Below are 19613 nucleotides of genomic sequence, written 5' to 3'. Positions count from 1 at the left end.
ACAAATCTATATAACTTCCTGAAACCAATTTATTTAAAGGGGTTGTCCGGCGATAAAAAATTATTCACAGAATAACACACATTACAAAGTTATACAACTTTGTAATGTATGTTATGTCTGTGAATGGCCCCCTTATCTGTGTCCCACCACCCCCACCCGTGTACCCGGAAGTGTGGTGCGCTATACATTACCTGTCACGTGCCGACCACGGTCTCCGATCCTCAGCAGTGACGTCTTCTTCGGGAGGCCGGCGGATCTTCCCGCGGCCACGTCATCAGCTGCTCAGCCGCGATTGGCTGAGCACAGTTATGCTCAGCCAATCGCGGCTGAGCTTCGGATGACGCTGCAGAGGGCGGCCGGCACTCGGGAAGATCTGCCGGTCTCCCGAAGAAGACGTCACTGCTGAGGATCGGAGACCGTGGACGACACGAGATGCGGTGAGTATAATGCACCACACTTCCGGGTCTAGCGTGGGTGGGGGGAAACACGTGGAAGGGGGCCATTCACAGACATAACATACATTACAAAGTTGTATAACTTTGTAATGTGTGTTATTCTGTGAATAATTTTTTATCGCCGGACAACCCCTTTAAAAAAAATTTTTTTCTCTGGAGTGCCCCTTTAACATTTTCATCTGCAGTCGGATTTAAAGGGGTACTCCAGCGGAAGGGGCACTTTTTCGCTGGGATCGGGGACGAGGTGGCTGAGGGAAAAGACGTCGACTTACCTCCCCGGTTCCAGCGGCGCGTCTCGCATCACGGCGCTCCTGTGCCCATCCCGGCTGCTTCCTGGTGTCTGACACGGGCCCGAGACGTGACTTCTCAGGTCCGTTCAACCAGTCAGTGAATGAGGCGGGATCTGAGCGGACTTGAAACGGATCCTGCCTCCTTCACTGACTGGCTGAGCGGACCTGAGACGTCACTTCTCGGGCCCGCGTCAGACACCAGGAAGGGAACCGGGCACCGGAGCGCCGCGATGCGGGACCCGCCGCTGGAACTGGAGAGGTGAGTGGACGTCTTTTCCCTCAGCCACCTTGTCCCCGGTCCCAGCGAAAAAGTGCCCCCCCCCCCCGCTAGAGTACCCCTTTTATACTGCATTATGAGCTCCAGAGGATAACCAAGGTGGCAGCTATAGGAGGGGCAGATGTAGCAGTCGCCAATGCCTGAGGGGACACGGGAGCACCATCTGTATAAGAGTACGGAGCCCCCTTTTAATATAACCTACAGGAAGGATATCTACATATCATGAGGCTCTCTGACTCTGTACCCGGTGATCGCAGCCTCAGAGTTCCGGCCACAGTCTATATGTCTCAGTAACCAGCAGATTAATAGTCCCCTTATGACTTTCACAACCACGATTGCAAAATCAATATCTAGAGTCAGGTCAGCTGTATTGTATACGGTATAGGGATGTAACGGGATTGATCGTCTGTATACTCACAGGAGCTGCACGCCTCCGCCCTGGAGATGCATCTTCTGGACCAGATCCGAATAGTTTATCCCAAAGCTGTGTTTCCGGTGTGGGTGGATGTGCACACGTGTATCTACATACAGATAGGTGAGTGGTTCTGGTAGACAAACAAGGGTTATAGATATAGAAAGAGTCTCAGCTATGTGGATTGTGCTAATGAATCTCCAGTCAGGGACAATTTTTATTCGGCCTTTACAAGGTTTTTAGTTGCACGAACAAGAAATCTAAACTCAAAAAATGTGCCGCTTTATGCCTCCTCTCTAACCCTCTTATTAAGGGGGAAGCCTTTACGGCCACCATTCAGGAGGCGTTCATTACTGGGCCATTCAAAATCAATTTTTTTGTTTTAAATGTGAATTTTTTGTTTAAATGTTTAAATGTGCCACTTTCTTTCAGGTTGGCTGTAGGGGTCTTGCAGCTCAGTTCCAGTGATGTGAATGGAGCTGTACCACACACAACCTGAGGACAGGGATGGCGCTGTTTTTGGAAGAAAGTAGCTGTGCTTTTACTTATCCTGGATAAACTCTAATAAACAAATGTCCCCTGGACTTTTGTGTTCCATGTACTAAATGTTCATAGATCCTAATGCAAGGATTGAAGTGCAAGATATAAGGGATTTTTCATAATTAGAAAAACATTTCCTCAGGTTGTTTGTAGTATTACATTTTAGGGCTATTCATGTCAGTAGAACAGAGTGCGGCTATATCACCAAGGTTTTACATAAACACACCACTACATATTGCTATGTACATATTGGCTTCCTCAGGGGCGCTGAGCAGTATCTTGGTATAAGATTAACTATTTCTTCTTTCTTTTCACCTTCAGGGACGTTGACACCAGCCGCGGGTTACGGCCGACTAGAAACCCTCACAGAGTTAATTGTGTCTCCAAAAAGCAGAACATCTGAGAACCTGCCCTCACATTTACCCTCTCTGCAAACCACAGAACGTGACCTTGGATCCCGTAGAAAGACTCGCAGAACCACAAGTAGCAGCAATGCTTCATCAGTTAAAGACCAGAGCGAGACCTCCGACATTGAGGCCTCCAGTATATGGGACTCATTAGGAAACCTCTTCTCTTGGGTTCTAGGAAAAGAACCCTTGCAGACCCGAGATTCCCCTAAGGAGGCCTTTGAGAGGACTTTGCTGAAACGCGTCAGCGTAGAAGCCATTTTCCGAGTATCCCGCCACGTTCCTCCTATCATAAGTAATAGCCGCGCATTCCTAGAACATACGAATGAGAATACAGTTCAGGTGTTTTTATGGTATCCGGAACCTTCCGGGTCACTTCCAGACATAGTCGTCTCCTATGGGACAATCCTAGAAATCCCTTCTCCAAAGAGACGGAAAAAGACCAGCAAGACGAGCGCAGAGCGATCCGAGGAGAAGAAAGATGCCGCCATAGAGCTACCCGAAGCCGTGGTGAAGATCGTGTGGCATGGGTACGAAGATATCAAAGACGTCATCGACTACGACACCAGGAATGGGAATACACATATTGCTAAAGTTTGGGTCAGTTATGTCCAATAATCATACAGAGTTTATTAGTGTTGAGCTGAACTGCAGAACTGTTTGGGTTCAGCAACATTCTCCGAACCCGAACGCTCACCAACCTGATTTGAAAGAAAATAAATTTAACCAAAGTAACCCTTTAAGTATTTAATTTCCCGGCAGCGTCATCACAGGGAAAATTGATTATTACACATTATTCAGGTCAGTAGAATATCTGTGTAATGCAGGACCGGACAAGTCCTCCAGAGCAGGAGACTCTCTCTGTAACCTCTCTGGAGGTTAGCGTGAATTACCCCTGTAAAGTGTCACTCACCATAGAAAACTTTTGACATGTCATAGAGACGTCATAGAGACATGTCAAAAGTTTTGATTGGTCCAGGTCTTAGTGTTCATAGCCGTACTGATCGTCAGACTGTGCGGGAAGAGGACCACCCTACAGGTCTGTGTCAGCACAATCAGTTCAGCTCCATAGACTTACACTATGAGCCCGACTGCTATCACGCAACAGAGCCGAGAGAGGACCGTGCTTAGCGCCGTCTTCTCCCCGCTCGTTCTAGGTCTGAACACTCAGATTTGGAATGATCAAAACTTTTGACACGTCTCTATGATGTCTCTATGACATGTCTTTTTTATGGTGACAGGTACACTTTAAGAGACTTTATCTGATACGTAATACTACCATCTTCTTTATATCATATTGCTAAATGCCTTTCTGCAGATTCCTGAGCGGTTAAGGAAGATTCTGAACATTAACACATCCTCAGCTGTCAGGATACGGTCACTGGAATCCCAGCCCAAAATCCCTACATCAATCACGCTGCAGCCCAGGCAACGCTTGGTGAGTGACTGGAGCGTATCTGTCCCATAGAGCCGGGGAGTCTGGACAGGCATGATGGGAGTTGTAGTTTTGCAACAGCTGGAGGACTGCAAGTTTGACACCTGTGCCATAGAGGATGCATGGATATGGATTGCTCTGTTATAGCCAGGATATCTGTTTGCTTTCATTCAGTGACAAACTTCTTATTTACTTTACAAAAGTTTGTTCAGGTCCTGTGGCATGCACACAGATTCAGGGCTCACCCCAGTACAGACACCAGAGCGGTGTCCTATAATGAGCCACGTGCCTGTGCGTCCATCACATGATCAGGAATGAACGTTGGTGGTCACTGAATAACAGCAAGCAGGGATCTGGAAGAACCAGAAAGAATGTTTATTATCACTTTACAATGATTAAACTTTATTTGCTAAACCTGAATTCCCCTTTAAATCCAGCACTGATTGTCGGCTTTCCTTTGAAGGATAAAAGTGTTACAGCGGACGATATAAAAGCTGCGTTCAGCTCCTGGCTGCCCTCACATTGCTCCTCATCCTCGCCGTGGATTTCAGGGAAAACTGATACTGCACAACTTTCTCTTGGTGAAGGTGAGAAATATGAGAACATTGCTGATCCGCTGATAGTATCACCTGTAACCTAATCTGCTGGCGAATTCTTACGTCCACTCTTCCAGAACTTATCAGCTGCTGGATGTCCTGCAGGAAGTGGAATATTGTTTCCAGTCTGAGACAGTGCTCTCTGCTGCCACCTCTGTCCATGTCAGGAACTGTCACAGAGGTGGCAGCAGAGAGCACTGTGTCAGACTGGAGAGTTTACACCACTTCCTGCAGGACATACAGCAGCTGATAAGTACTGGAATACTGGAATTTTTTAAATAGAGGTTAATTAGTTTCTGACACCAGAGCAGGGGACGCTCTGTGTAACCTCTCTGGACAAGAGATGAGGATGAAGAAGACATGCAACCAACATTATGATTTTTTAATCTACCTTTTTATTTCTTCAGAAATTACAGAATTCTCATTTAGTCTAGATGATTCTTCAGAAGCGACAAGTCAGGACAAGATATTCATGTTATGTCAAGACTTTCTACAGAAGACTAAAATTCATGTAAATATCAAGTAAGATCATTTATTAGGGCAGAGTTGTGTCCTGTGAGTCGCTGAACAGGATTGGGGAAATTATCAGCCATATTGGATTTAATAATGAAGACCTATGAAAGTAAAAAATGACAGTAAAGAAATATATATATATATATATACATACACACAGTATGGCTATGTTCGCACAGCATAAGTTCCGTACTAATCACGGCCATTGTTGCAACGGCCCTGATTGGTACGGAACCTATGTTGTGCTGCAGGTTGAGGGAATCACGGCCAGAGTGTATACACTTGGTATACACTCCGGCCGGGATCCCTAGCCGCGCCGTAGAAAACTGACATGTCAGTTTTCTGCGTCCGCTATTCAGTGAATAGCGGCCGCAGAAAATCCTATTAATGCATACTATGGAGCGAGTGGCTCCGGCTGCTCGCTCCATAGTGTGCAGTGGGGTGTGCACAGATGCGCTCGCATCAGAACTCTGCGGCGTTAGGGATGATCTTTTCTGAGACCGTCTGTTCCGTGACCCGGCCGGGTCACAGAACGACCAGTCTTATACTATGTGTGAACGTAGCCTATATCTATAAATCCTATGTTCACTAATGTAGCTTACCAGGGTGGATCACAATGGGTGCAGCCATGTTAAAACTTGATACCAGTCAATCATACCTCTTAGCAATAGTTTTTTTGTGGTCAGTACAGACCAGTATGTAATATATCTCTAGATTCCTTTCTTATAGGTTAATGGTAAAATCTCTTATTTCCTATGTATCTCTGTAGGTGAATTTAGAATTTATTCCACCAGAAAGTTCTCCTGCCCTCCCGCAACCTGACCAGAACCTCACCTACCTGCAGATGAGCAGATTGGGGTATGAAGATGAAATCACAGTACTCACATTCATGCTTTATATAATACGTCTGTGCACTCAGTTTTCTTTGGTGCTGGTTGTGTAATAGACCATAAGTAGAATGTGTATCAACCGCACTCGACTCTAGAAGTTAATTGCTTAACAGTGCTATCTTTTAATTATTTTTCCATATATTTTATGCGTCAAGTTATTTTTATAATTCATCACAGTGATATTTCAAACATTTATTATACCCAATCAAGGGACGTTTTGGTCGGATGACCTTTGTCAACCGGGTATCTGTAAATAATAACATACAAGCATTAGTCTAGTACTCTCATATATTTTGTTACAATCTGACATTCAGACGTATATTATATTTTAAATGGTCAGACCCTTGGGGGTAACTACATCCATCACAGCTACTGCTGGGTCCACAGGGTGAGGGGTAAATTCCCCCCAAGAGACATTACGTATTACACAGTGCCCATTCAAACCAATGGAGAGGGCTGGGTCTATTCTGGTCAAGAGATGAGTATGCTGACCACCCTAATAGGGAGTACGACATTTTGTTTTATCTGCACAGCCCCTTTACCTATAAGGGCCAGTTCGCACTGAGCAAACACGGCGCAATTCCGCGGCATGCTCAGTGTGCTGCTTTAAGTGAATGGGAGAGCGCGTGCCTGTCCGCGCCCTCTTCTCTCCGCTCAAAGAATGAACATGTTCATTCAGTGAGCGGAGAGCGGCGGCAGCGGACAGGCGCGCGCTCTCCCATTCACTTAAAGCAGCACACTGAGCATGCCACAGAATTGCGCCGTGTTTGCTCAGTGTGAACCGGCCCTAAAGCTGTATGGAGGCATCTCCTAAGCCAGTGCTTCTTAAACGTTTTTTACTGGAGCCTCGCCCAACAGATAAAATGATGCCTAGGCCTCACCAGACTGACCAAGAGGATGCCCGGGGCCTCAGCATCTATGCAAATTTAAATACTATTGCTCAGTCTACCCTTTAGTTGTCTCCCAATCTCTGTATAACAATAAAGGGATTGTTCACTAACATTTTTTTTCTTTCAGATCTACTGGTGCCAGCAGGTGCCAGAGATTTGTAATTTACTTCTGTTAAAAAATCTCCAATCTTCCAGCACTTATCAGCTGCTGTTTGTCCTGCAGGAAGTCGTGTATGTTTTCCAGTCTGACATAGTGCTCTCTGCTGCCACCTCTGTCCATGTCAGGAACTGTCCAGAGCAGGAGAGGTTTTCTATGGGGATTTGCTGCTGCTCTGGACAGTTCCTGACATGGACAGAGGTGGCAGCAGAGAGCACTGTGTCAGACTGGAGACAATACACCACTTCCTGCAGGACGTACAGCAGCTGATAAGTACGGGACAACTAGGGGGCTCCTCACCAATAACTAGGGGGCGCCTCACCAGCAACTAGCGGGCGCCGCACAGTTTTGAGAAGCACTGTCCTAAGCGGTGGTATTCCTGACTGTGCTGCTGTCCAGTAAAGGGAAACAGTAGGAAATAATCAGTCTTTTTTATATTACAGTGGCGTCGATGGTTTGGCGGCAGCCTGCTACGAGCATATCGTTCACTGTCTGATGGGTCGACCATTATCCAGACAGTTTGCCTCTATTGGATGTGGACTCCGCAGTGGAGCTATCCTGCTTTATGGACCAAAGGTATCAATGTCGTTTTGCTTTCTGCTGTTGATGTAATAAAATAGGCATTACATTTAAGTAATGCAGCTTACTTCTCCGCTCACATCCAAAGTACAAACTGAATTCAGGATTCGGCTTCAGTGCATTGTGGATGCTTGTGAATAAAACAATAGGCATTGTAGCTTGTAGCTTTGCATTTGAACTTAGAACAAGGCATCATGTCAGGTTTAATAAGTAAAGAGATGTTTGCAGACTGACTTCAGCCGTACAAAACCATAACATTACACCATGGCGAGTGCTCTGTTACTTTGACCTGTGTTCATTCGTTGCCTGTCGTCCTCAGGGCTGCGGGAAGTCCACTGTAGCCAAGGCTTTATGTAAGGAGGTGTCTGACAGGCTGGAGGCTTACGTGGAAGAAATCGACTGCAAATTACTAAAAGGTATTTTATGATGAGTAGTAATTGTGTGTGACTATCATCTCATAATCGGCGAGAGGGAGTTGGGATATCGCCATACACTTCATGCTGAACCCAATGGGTTAGACCAGTGTCCAACCTGTGGCCCTACATCTATTACAAAACTACAATTCCCATTGTGCCTGGACAGCCAAAGTCAATGCTTTAGCCATCTAGTCCTGATGGGAAATATACGCGGTAAACTCCGGCCGGAGATTTACGCTACTTGCGGCCGGCTACGTACGGACCGCGAACTTACGCCCGAAATCTACTTACGCTTCCCGAGCGCCCTACGTAGCGATCTGACAGCGGTCTTTTACTTGGAAATCTTCGCCTAGCCCCGAACACCCCACAGAACCTTTTGGATCGGCACAAAAAGCTGCAAAAATGAAGAAATCACCACTACGTACGGGACCGCATGTAACGCTAGGGGCGTAAGTTACGACATTTTCGTCCGCAAACAATGGTCTGGTTCATTTTTTACGCCGCCGCGTACGATCCGGGCGTAAGTTCGTACGTAGTGTGAACTGTGCAGCCGTAGATCGTATACTTTCCATTGTACGCAAACTACGTAAGTCTCCGGCCGTTTATTCACGGAACGCGCTACGGCCGGAGACTTACGTAGTGTGAACATAGCCTAAAAGTATATGAAATGCCGTACTTTAATAGCTGCCTGTTATTGATATCCATCGGTGCTGGCTGCTGTTTAGTTCTTTTCTAATATCCTTTCAGGAAAGACTCTAGAAAGCTTAAGCCAGACTCTAGAAGAAGCATTTGCCGAGGTGGCTTGGAGACAGCCGGCTGTTCTCTTACTGGATGATCTGGATCAGATTGCTGGTGTGCCGGTAACACCAGAACTAGAGCAGAGCCCGGAGGCCATGCATAGCAAGCAGCTTTCATATGGTAAGCCTAATATCTATACCAGGGATGGGGAACTTTTGGCCCTCCAGCTATTGCAAAACTACAATTCCCATCATGCCTCGGCAGCCAAAGCTAAAGCTCTCCAGGCATGATGGGAAACAGCTGGAGGGCCGTCCCCATCCATGATCTATACTAATAACACAAATGATGTGATCACTAAGGGGGACATTTAAGAAGAACAACTTATGAGTACACTGGTCTTAAATCTACACATGCTTCCTGCGAGCTGCCTAAATTATGATAAATTAGAGGCAGTAGGAGACCACGCCGCGACCCACCTACCCGCCCATCAGGCGAGTGGGGGATACAGCAGGCGTACACCAGTACAAGAGGCAAATATGCGCCGCCTTCCCGGTGTACGCCAGGGGAACAGTGATGGTAAATGTCCCCTTAAGTGGTCAGTGCTGGGTCCTGGGTTAACGAGGGTGATCTACCTATCACTTAAAGGGGTTATCCAGCACTACAAAAACATGGCTACTTTTCCCCCTCTCTTGTCTCCAGTTCAGGTGTGGTTTGCAATTAAGCTCCATTTACTTTAATGGATCTGAGTTCTAAACCCCACCCAGTCTGGAGACGAGAGAGAGGGAAAAGTGGCCATGTTTTTGTAGCGCTGGATAACCCCTTTAATGTTATCATCAGTAATGGTCTGGGTGCTGAAACCCCCACCTCACCCCTCCATTGCTATACTCAGCTGAGCACTTCCACCTCTATATTTTAGTGATCAGTGGTGGTCTCAGCACCCAGACGATCAACAATCGAAACTTCAGATGTGCCAAACCTTAGGAATAATCTTATTTGGGATCTGCTGTCCGTACTAGTCACTAACCACATGGTCGATTTCTTATGTATTTCAGTTCTAAAGGATCTAATGAAACAGATAATCCGGATGGAGACCCAGATCGCTGTCATTGCAACTAGCCAGTCTGAGCACTCCATGAATCCCATCCTCATATCGTCACAAGGAGTTCACCTTTTTCAGTGCCTTAAATCCATCCCCCCACCAGCACAGGTAACCAGGGTCGTCCCTGAAGGAATAGAATCTGTTCCTTATTGCATCTGTGTCACCCAGATCTCACAATGTCACACTCTTGTGTGCACATGGTGGACATATCCTTAGAATATACCGTAATACGTGCCAGTAATGCTAAATTTACAGATAGCTACCCTGATTTGGGCAACTTTACATTTTATTTGACCATACAGGGTCAGTATTTCACATATTGTAATCCTCAAATGATTTGTTTATTTCACAGAAAGAAAGATCAGAGCTTTTACGCTGCATCGTAGAAAACAGAGTGTCATGTGACATAGCTCGGTTTAAGGACCTGGATCTCCATCACCTCGCAAAGGAGACAGAAGGTTTTGTAGCCAAAGATTTTGTAATGCTTGTCGAACGTGCCATAGAGTCCAGCGTCGCTACGAGAAAGATCTACAGCAAACAAGGTGATGTATGAGTCCGACTCCCATTGTTATGATACTCATGACTTATCCCAAGAATGGGTCATCAGTATTAAAGGGGTACTCCAGCAAAAATCTTTTTCTTTCAAATCAACTGGTTTCAGAAAGTTATATATAGATATGTAATTTATTTCTGTTCAAAACATCTCCAGTCTTCCAGTACTTATTAACTGATGTATGTCCTGCAGGAAGTGGTGTATTCCCTCTAGTCTGACACAGTGCTCTCTACTGCCACCTCTGTCCATGTTAGTAACAGAAAATCCCCATAGAAAACCTCTCCTGCTCTGGACAGTTCCTGACATGGACAGAGGTGGCAGCAGGGAGCACTGTGTCAGACTGAAGAGAATACACCACTTTCTGCAGGACATACAGCAGCAGATAATTATGGGAAGACTGCAGATTTGTAAATAGAAGTAATTTACAAATCTATATAACTTTCTGAAACCAGTTGATTTGAAAGAAAAATGGGAGGCATTGTTTTTGCAAGAAAGTAGCTGTGTTTTTTTTAAATCCTGGATTAACCCTTATATATAAATATATATTTTTTTAAACCTGTCACTATTTCTTTTTCATGTTTTAGATTTAGTTTTGACAACCTCAGACTTCCAGAAAGCTCTTAAAGGCTTCACCCCCATGTCCCTGAAGAACGCCAAATTACACAAGCCGAAGGACCAGGGCTGGAGCGTGGTGGGAGGATTGCACGATGTGCGGCAGGTCCTTAAGGACACCATTGAGTTACCAGCTAAGGTGCAGTTGTATTTGCACACAGAAATGCACAATAAAACTCCTAGTGTCCTTCACATGACATTAAGGGTCCTGAAGCATTCTGTATTTCACACTTTTTTTCTCTAAAGTATCCAGAGTTATTCGCCAACCTTCCAATCCGGCACAGATCGGGCGTGCTGCTGTATGGAGCCCCGGGCACTGGGAAGACCTTGTTGGCCGGTGTTATTGCTCACGAGAGCGGGATGAACTTCATTAGTATTAAGGTAATGAGAGAGTATGAAGACTGTGTTAAGTGCTTAAAGTGAAAGTCTGACTGGTCGCTAATGACATTCTGTGTTCTTCAGGGTCCTGAGCTGCTCAGCAAATACATTGGAGCCAGTGAGCAGGCAGTCCGGAACGTCTTCACAAGGTAACACCTTACATATCATCATCTTATACAGTGTAATGTAGTCTCTTGGCCACCAACAATACTCGTCACTTAACCACAGAATAAATGGTTAGTGGCTGTCCGCCCATCGGGACCCCGACTGATTATAAGAACAGAGATCCTGTGTCCCCATTAGAATGGAATAGCAGTCAGACATGCATGGTCCTGCTTCATCCAGCTGTGGAGGAATGACATAGATGGCCAAGTACATCACTCAGCAATCTTTTTCAGACCCGTAAAGTTGAATGGAGTGGTATTGTACATTACAAGTCTACTCAGACAAGGGGAGACGGGACCCTTGTTCCCGTTCTTGTGATCAGTGGTGGTCCAAGAGATTAGACCTCCACCAGTTTGACACCCATTACCTATTATACAGGTAATGCATTGTTTCATTAGGACAATATGCTATTAGGGCATATAGATAGAGGATTACAGAACAGTAATCCGCTCTATAGCAGTCCAGTCACCCAAGCATTACATGGACGGCCATTCATGTACACGGCCACAATGTAACATTACATTTTACCCACCGTGGCTTGGCATAGCAATAGCTCAATATAGTGCTCCTTCCAGTTTCATCTATGAATGATCCATGTTCACAGAGCTCAGGCGGCCAGGCCTTGCATCTTGTTCTTTGATGAATTTGATTCCATCGCTCCACGGAGAGGACACGATAATACGGGAGTCACTGACCGAGTGGTCAACCAGATGCTGACACAGCTGGATGGGGTGGAGGGGCTCCAAGGTAAGATCCCTATTACAGTGGGGGGGCTTGTATATAGATTGTCTGGGTTTTTTATAGATAATAATTTCTCCCTCTGATCATTTGTTTTTAGGGGTTTACGTCCTAGCGGCCACCAGTCGCCCCGATTTGATTGATCCCGCGTTATTGCGACCTGGACGCTTGGATGAATGCCTGTACTGTCCACCTCCAGACCAGGTCAGCAGGCAATGTGTGGTAAATGCAGGATAGGTTATGAGGACAAATGCATCAGGACAGAATAAGTCAAATGCAACCATAGGACCTTAGGAAGCTGAGCGCTGTACTTGGCCAATGGGGGGTAACTACCACCGTAGCAACCATAGTGGCCTCTATGGGGCCCACCACATCAGGGGGCCCATCCCTGCAATACACTGGGCTTTATGAGCTGTCATCATACTACAATTGGAGATGCCTACTATGGGAGACATTATGTACTGGGGGCGTAGGATAGTAGGGGAGATGTCTATTTTGGGGGAGACTATGTAAGGGGGGGGCATACGAGGTAACATGCGTACCTTGGGGAACACAAGGAGAGATGCCTACCATGCGGGACACTATGGGAGTTCCCTACCATGGGGGACACTGGGAGAGATGCCTACCATGGGGGGCACTAGGGGAGATGACTACCATGGGGGGCACTAGGGGAGATGACTACCATGAAGGACACTAGGGGAGATTTCTACCATAGGGAGCACTATCTACTAGGGAGGGGGGGGGGGGGGGGGGGGGTTAGATGCCTAACGTATGCTATCTACTCGGCAGAATGCTAACATACAGGGGGATTACCTACAGTCAGATGGGGGAGAGGAGGGGCGCCCAATCAAAAGTTTGCTATGGGGCCCAGCCCTTTTCTAGTTATGCCGCTGCTTGGCCATCTTTAGCTGTCCTACATAGAGTAAATGAAGTGGCAGCCAAAATCTCTCATACAATGCCAACAATTCCATGTCACATTCTCTAGAAGCCTGATGACTATAATCCCTTCTAGCCATGTAGTGTGGTCGATATGAGGTCGAAGACTCGACTATCTTTCCATAGGTCCCGGAGAGGAAAATCTTAGGAATAAATGAATATTTTTCTTCATTTTCATACAGGCCTCTCGATATGAAATCCTGAAAGGTCTCAGCTGCTCAATGATGTTAGGACACGACGTGGACTTTCAGTACATTGCCAGCCGGACAGAGTACTTCACGGGAGCAGATCTGAAGGCCTTGTTATACAATGCCCAGCTAGAGGCCATCCATTCCAGCCTGGCACCCAGTGCACCCCAGGTATGACCCCTGCTGATATCTGCTCCATTATTACCACTATAAATATGAATGTCATAAAGGAGTCCGTCACTAGAGCCCCTCATCTATAAGCCAGGACTCAGCCCATACATACATTACATTAACAGCGTCCTCTGTGGATCATTTACATTTATAACTCTTGTTTCAGGACCCCGGGTCTGGGTCGGACAGTGATGCCAGTTTATCATCAATGATTTTCCTGAACCACAGCAGCGTCTCTGAGGAGTCTTCAGGAGAACCAGACAGCGCCCTGGAGCAGTCCTTTACCTCTCTGGACATGGTCAAAATTCCTCCGCACGAGTCTACAGCCAATATATGGCGCCTGTATTTCGGGAGCTCCAATGACTCTGACCTGGGGAACGGCAGTTCCGATCAGGTACTAACCTTATATTTAGGTAGACTTCTCCTTTAGGAGGTCACATTTCTGATTTACCGTTATCACAATAAGCTTAGATATTAATCTGGTGACAATCATTATTGCTATGACTGTGTCATGTGACAGATATCGCTTAAAGGGGTATTTCATTCAAACATAACTTTTGATATGTTGCTGCCCATGGTGAGACTAACAATTCCTTCCATAATATCTGTCCAGTCTCCTTCCCCCCGGAACAGAACTGGACAGCCCCTTAAAGTGAGCAGCAACATATACAGTGGTGCAGGCATTGCTGCATAGTGACAGGAATCCCTGCTCCTGTATGTATATTCCGCTACTTACATTATTTTAGCAGTGACTATATCTGTATATCCTTATCTACTGAAGTGCATTATTCTCAGGATGTATGAGATAAGTCCTTGAAAGGGTTTTAGTTAGAGATGAGTGAAGCGGGATTCAGTTAGCTAAACGATCGACTAGTGAATCCCGCTGTCTGTCCGCTCTCAGGAGCACCTGAAAAACATGGAGATGGCCATAGGCCATTTCCGTGTTTGTCATAGCTGTATCCATGTTTTCCAGGCGGTCCTCGGACTGTCTCCACTTTCTCCATGGAGCGGGCAGACAGCGAGATTAAAAAGCCGATTGTTTAGCTTTATTATCTTTGATTATAATATTATGAAGTGTGTGTGTGTGTGTGTGTGTGTATAATGTTATAACTACAATCCCTTACGTTGTACAGTATCCTCCCTTCTGTCTGTCATCAATATGATCATTACATCTTTGTAGCTGTGTTACCCTCCTATTACATCTCTTCCCTCTATATACTGTAGCTTTGTCTTACCCTCCTATTACATCTCTTCTCTCTGTATACTGCAGCTCTGTTACCCTCCTATCACATTTCTTCTCTCTGTATACTGTATCTGTGTGTTACTACTTCTCTCTGTATACTGTAGCTGTGTGTTACCCTCCTATTACACCTCTTCTCTCTGTATACTGTAGCTCTGTGTTACCCTCCTATTACACCTCTTCTCTCTGTATACTGTAGCTCTGTGTTACCTCTTTTCCTGTATACTGTAGCTGTGTGTTACCCTCCTATTACATCTCTTCTCTCTGTATACTGTAGCTCTGTGTTACCCTCCTATTACACCTCTTCTCTCTATATACTGTTACTCTGTTACCCTCCTATTACACCTCTCCTCTCTGTATACTGTAGCCCTGTGTTACCTCTTCTCTCTGTATACTGTAGCTCTGTGTTACCCTCCTATTACGCCTCATTAACCACTAATCCATTCATCAATGATTCCCCTAAACTCCTATAAAGTATTGGCGGAGCAGCAACCAATCAGATTCCAGCTCTCAGCTGCTCCATTTTCTGGCAATTTTCCCACTTTACCCGAATTACACCAGATAATTCACAAATCCTGATGTCCGCAGCGCTCGGGGGGTGGAGGGGCCTTTAATCCTCTAAATGTGATGTATAAAGATCTGGTTCAGCTTCAGCCTTCACCATGTACACGCCCCGTGACTATGGCCGCCGTCACATGTAACCCGTCTTCCTTCGGTTGTCTTTACAGACCTGTCACAGCTTATCTGGAAGCAATTCCATTCCATATGATTTCACTGGCTTGTCTGTAGGAGAATTGGTGTCTCCCCAACCTGTAGTGTTCATAGGTTCCTCCTCACCAGAAGATCTCCAGGAGCACTGCCACCAGAATGCACAGGCCGAGGCCGGTCGTACTAACTGCAAGAACTCGGTATATATCCCCTTGCCAATATAGCCGTATCAGCTCTCCCCCCCCCCCCCCCCCCCCCATACCTGCAGCTCCCACTGAATGTTCCTACTGATAGGGGGAAATACTGGTTGCCCCATATACTGGCAAACAAAACTCATAGCTGACATAGGCTCAGCTGATCCCCCCCCCCTCCCCTTCTGGTCCTGCTCCAGGTACCCTCAACAAACAAAAGCCACGCCATTCCAGGGAAATGTAGTATTACATTCAGATGAACGGAGTTCCATATACAACAAGGTTGACTATTACACTGGCTCATAGTGGTAACCCAAGAGACCGACCCCTCTCTATGACATCAGTTGCTATATACACAAGAGACATCTGCCTTTAAGCAATTCTGTACCCACAATCTGACCCCCCCAAACCACTTGTACCTTCGGATAGCTGCTTTTAATCCTAGATCTGTCCTGGGGTCCGTTCGGCAGGTGATGCAGTTATTGTCCTAATAAAATACTTTTGAACTTAAGCCCCTTGCCAAACGGGAGTATCTGTGCCCTAACTTTGCACACCCTCTCTGTCCCTCCTCCCTGCCCTCCTCATCATTAGGAATGCTCCAGGCAGATTGCCTCCTATTCCCCATTTGTGGCAGCCCGGCACATGGGCGGGATCGTTAAGACACCTGTGCAAATGTTCAGCATGGAGAAAATGTTTCAGTGGCATTCCTAATGATAAGGAGGGTGGGGAGGAGGGATGGAGGGGTGGTGCAAAGTTAGGGCACAGATACTCCCGTTTGGCACGGACTTCAAGTGTAAAAGTATTTTTTTAGGACGATAACTGCATCACCTTCCGAACGGACCCCAGGACAGATCTTGGATTAAAAGCAGCTATCCGAAGGTACAAGTGGTTTTGGAGGGGGTCAGATTGTGGGTACAGAGACGCTTTAAAGGGGTTATTCACCTAATAACCTAAGTTACTTAGATTTGTAATTTACTTCTATTTAAAAATTTCCAGTCTTCCAGTATTTATCAGCCTCTGTATGTCCTGCAGGAAGTGATGTATTCTCTCCAGTCTGACACAGCGCTCTCTGCTGCCACCTCTGTCCATGTCAGGAACTTCCAGAGCAGCAGCAAATCTCCATAGAAAACCTCTCCTGTTCTGGACAGTTCCTGACATGGACAGAGGTGGCAGCAGAGAGCACTGTTTCAGACTGGAGACAATACACCACTTTCTGCAGGACATACAGCAGCTGATAAGTACAGGAAGACTGGAGATTTTTTAATAGAAGTAAATTACAAATCTCTGGAACTTTCTGGCACCAGTTGATTTAAAAGAGAAAAAAAAGTGAACTACCCCTTTAAAGGGGTTCGCCTGCGCTACAAAAACATGGCCACTTTCTTCCAGAGACAGTCCCGCTCTTGTCTCCAGATTGGGCAGGGTTTTGCTGCTCATTTCCATTGAAGTGAATGGAGCTTAATTGCAAACCGCAACTGAACTGGAGACAAGAGTCGTGTTGTCTCTGAAAGGAAGTGGCCATGTTTCTGCAGCACTAGATAACCCCTTTAATCTTCATATAGATGGTGATAGATGAGAGGGAAGCCTTGACTTACCTTTGTGGATGTTCTTCAGCAGGCAGACTGGCTCACTTTGCAGGTACACAGACCAGGCGTTCTAAGGCTTTTGTTCTCTCCTGCAAATAGCACCTGCTAAGCCCCGCCCACACTTCCTGTGTTTTGTTCTGGTGTCTCTCTTATTGGAGACAGACTTTCCCTGACAACAGACAGTGGACAGTGGAGTCATTTGTTTGTAAATAAATTTATTTACAAATGTTAACAATCACATAGACATGCCAATCCTTTCAGTGGAGAGTGCAGGCGCCCTATACGTAACATTGAGGCAGTGAGGCAGGCAGAATTCTGAGCAAAGTCCGCGGTGGGGATTTTTGCTGAGAATTTCCACCCGTTTTCCGCAGTGTGAACAGGCCCTTACATTTATTGGGACATGCTTAAGAGAAAACAGACCCAGAGCCGTACTCAAATAATGTATACATTAGTCCGAGCTATTAATGACCATTAAAGGGGCCGTATACAACCATAGTTGTGCAGGGATATGTGATTCCTGATGGGCTTAGGCCACGCAGATGGGCATTGGGTCACAGATTGTTGATCCCTGATCTGTACAGTATACACAGCACTCTATGCCAGTCATTACTAACCACCTGTGCACTAACCTGTTAGCTGCTATAGTATCTGTGCCCTCATATTCTACATATTAGTAGCAGAAACCCCCCCCTTTTAATTAAATAATATCTGTGTGATGTTCGTATTGGTAAAAAAATACCTGTTTACATTGTATCTGCCAGGAGGAGTCATCGCACCGCCAGATGGAATCAAAGAAGAAAACATGCGTCGGCCAAAGCCACCTTCTGTCGGCCCTCGCCAGCACCAGACCCTCTATAGGCGCAGAAGACTGGAGGTTTTACAACCATCTGTAAGGGATGAGTAACACAAACCTTTCATTAGGAGAAATAGGATGTTTGTACCCGTAGGGGTTCATGCAGCACTCAGGAACTGTGTAGTGTAGTTTTACTGGGAATCTCTGCCGTTTTAAAGGGGAACTCCAGAGGAAAAAAAAATCCTTTCAGTAAGTTATACAGATTGGTAATTTACTTCTATTTAAAAATCTTTAGTACTTATCAGCTGCTGTATGTCCTGCAGGAAGTTGTGTATTCTTTCCAGTCTGACACAGTGCTCTCTGCTGCCACCTCTGTCCATGTCAGAAACTGTTCAGAGCAGGAGAGGTTTTCTATGGGGATTTGCTGCTGCTCTGGACAGTTCCTGACATGGACAGAGGTCCATGGATTACGAGCATAATTCGTTCCAGGACGGCGCTTGTAATCCAAATCCACTCTTAAACCAAAGCAAATTTTCCCATAAGAAATCATAAAAATGCAGACAATTGGTTCCACACCCCAAAAATAATGATTTATTATTCTGAATAACATTTAAAACAGATGAAACATTCAGAAACAGCAGAATCTGTGATATTATAAGTTACTGTACAGTAATGGAGAGGATGGGAAACCCAAGGACTGAGAGAGACTGCAGGGAGCATAAAGAAATGAGCAGGAGAGATGTGGGCACATACATGCAGCGCTCTCTGTCCGGGGAGAGAGGGGTTACAGCTATGGAGAGATTACCTCCACAGTCCTGTCCCCTGATGTAAGCCCCAGCCTGAAGTGGATCTGCTATGATTTGGAAGGTGAGGGAGACTTCCTGGGTCAGAGTACAGGGCTGTAGACCCCGCTATGCAGACCATGCCCCTCCTCCACTCCCCCTCCCACCCAGTACAGGGAGCTCTTACACCAAAGCAATGCTCTAACACCAAGTCACAATTTTGAAAAACTGTGAGCTCTTAAACCAAAACGCTCTTAAACTAAGTTACTCTTAAACCAAAGTACCGCTGTATATACATTGCCTGCCCAAGCCACACAGCAAGTGTCTATGTGTACATGCATCACATCATATGGGATATGCTAAAAGTGATCAGACTTAGGATAACAGATCAGTACAGACTGACAGTAGTGACCTCCACTGATTTAAAGGGGTTATCCAGCGCTACAAAAACGTGGCCACTTTTCCCCCTCCCCTGTCTCCAGATTGGGTGGGGTTTCAAACTCCAGTGAGGTAAATGAAGCTTAATTGCTAACCACACCTGAACTGGAGACAAGAGAGGAGGGAAAGTGGCCATGTTTTTGTAGCCCTGGATAACCCCTTTAAATTGAAGGCACATTCATAGGTACCATCCACACCTGGTTGGTGCAGTTCCCATCTCTGAGAAAAGGTGCTTCCTCAACTCTATTCTTAGACATGGCCGCTTTGTTCCAGAAACTGTGTAGCTTTACAGCTCAGTTCTTTTAAAGTGACAAGGGGTGAATTGTAACACACAACCAGAGGGCAGGTGTGGTGCTTTTTTTGCAAGAAAGTAGCAGTGCGTTTACTTATCCTGGAGAACCCCTTTAGAGAAGCACTCCATATTTATATTATGCTCATATCGT

General features: G+C 45.9%; 1 protein-coding gene and 1 long non-coding RNA gene across 4 annotated transcripts in view; one reads left to right on the top strand and one right to left on the bottom strand.

Annotated features, from left to right (window-relative positions):
• PEX1 (peroxisomal biogenesis factor 1) overlaps positions 1-19613 on the top strand; it is a 35494-nt gene that overhangs the window by 14215 nt on the left and 1666 nt on the right. For 2 of the 3 annotated variants that reach the window (XM_069959424.1, XM_069959425.1), the window contains 20 exons: positions 1443-1557; positions 2296-2981; positions 3700-3819; positions 4280-4403; positions 4820-4923; positions 5695-5783; positions 7306-7438; positions 7761-7857; positions 8605-8775; positions 9648-9802; positions 10047-10236; positions 10832-10998; positions 11106-11240; positions 11322-11386; positions 12007-12149; positions 12241-12344; positions 13259-13435; positions 13602-13829; positions 15404-15583; positions 17919-18046. In XM_069959424.1, the coding sequence (XP_069815525.1) occupies positions 1443-1557; positions 2296-2981; positions 3700-3819; positions 4280-4403; positions 4820-4923; positions 5695-5783; positions 7306-7438; positions 7761-7857; positions 8605-8775; positions 9648-9802; positions 10047-10236; positions 10832-10998; positions 11106-11240; positions 11322-11386; positions 12007-12149; positions 12241-12344; positions 13259-13435; positions 13602-13829; positions 15404-15583; positions 17919-18046 (3311 nt within the window). The remainder of the gene's footprint in view (positions 1-1442; positions 1558-2295; positions 2982-3699; positions 3820-4279; positions 4404-4819; positions 4924-5694; positions 5784-7305; positions 7439-7760; positions 7858-8604; positions 8776-9647; positions 9803-10046; positions 10237-10831; positions 10999-11105; positions 11241-11321; positions 11387-12006; positions 12150-12240; positions 12345-13258; positions 13436-13601; positions 13830-15403; positions 15584-17918; positions 18047-19613) is intronic. The other variant, XM_069959426.1, reaches the window with a different exon arrangement.
• On the bottom strand, positions 4810-18041 carry LOC138784015 (uncharacterized). Its single transcript, XR_011361785.1, has 3 exons — positions 17897-18041; positions 17167-17326; positions 4810-5026 (listed from the first exon to the last, which is right to left on the bottom strand). It is a non-coding gene; the product is annotated as an uncharacterized lncRNA (long non-coding RNA).

Source organism: Dendropsophus ebraccatus, chromosome 2 (assembly GCF_027789765.1).
Source record: "Dendropsophus ebraccatus isolate aDenEbr1 chromosome 2, aDenEbr1.pat, whole genome shotgun sequence".
NCBI classification, from domain to species: Eukaryota; Metazoa; Chordata; class Amphibia; order Anura; family Hylidae; genus Dendropsophus; species Dendropsophus ebraccatus.
Note: the sequence above shows the minus strand (reverse complement) of the source record. Positions and strands in the feature narration are given on the sequence as shown.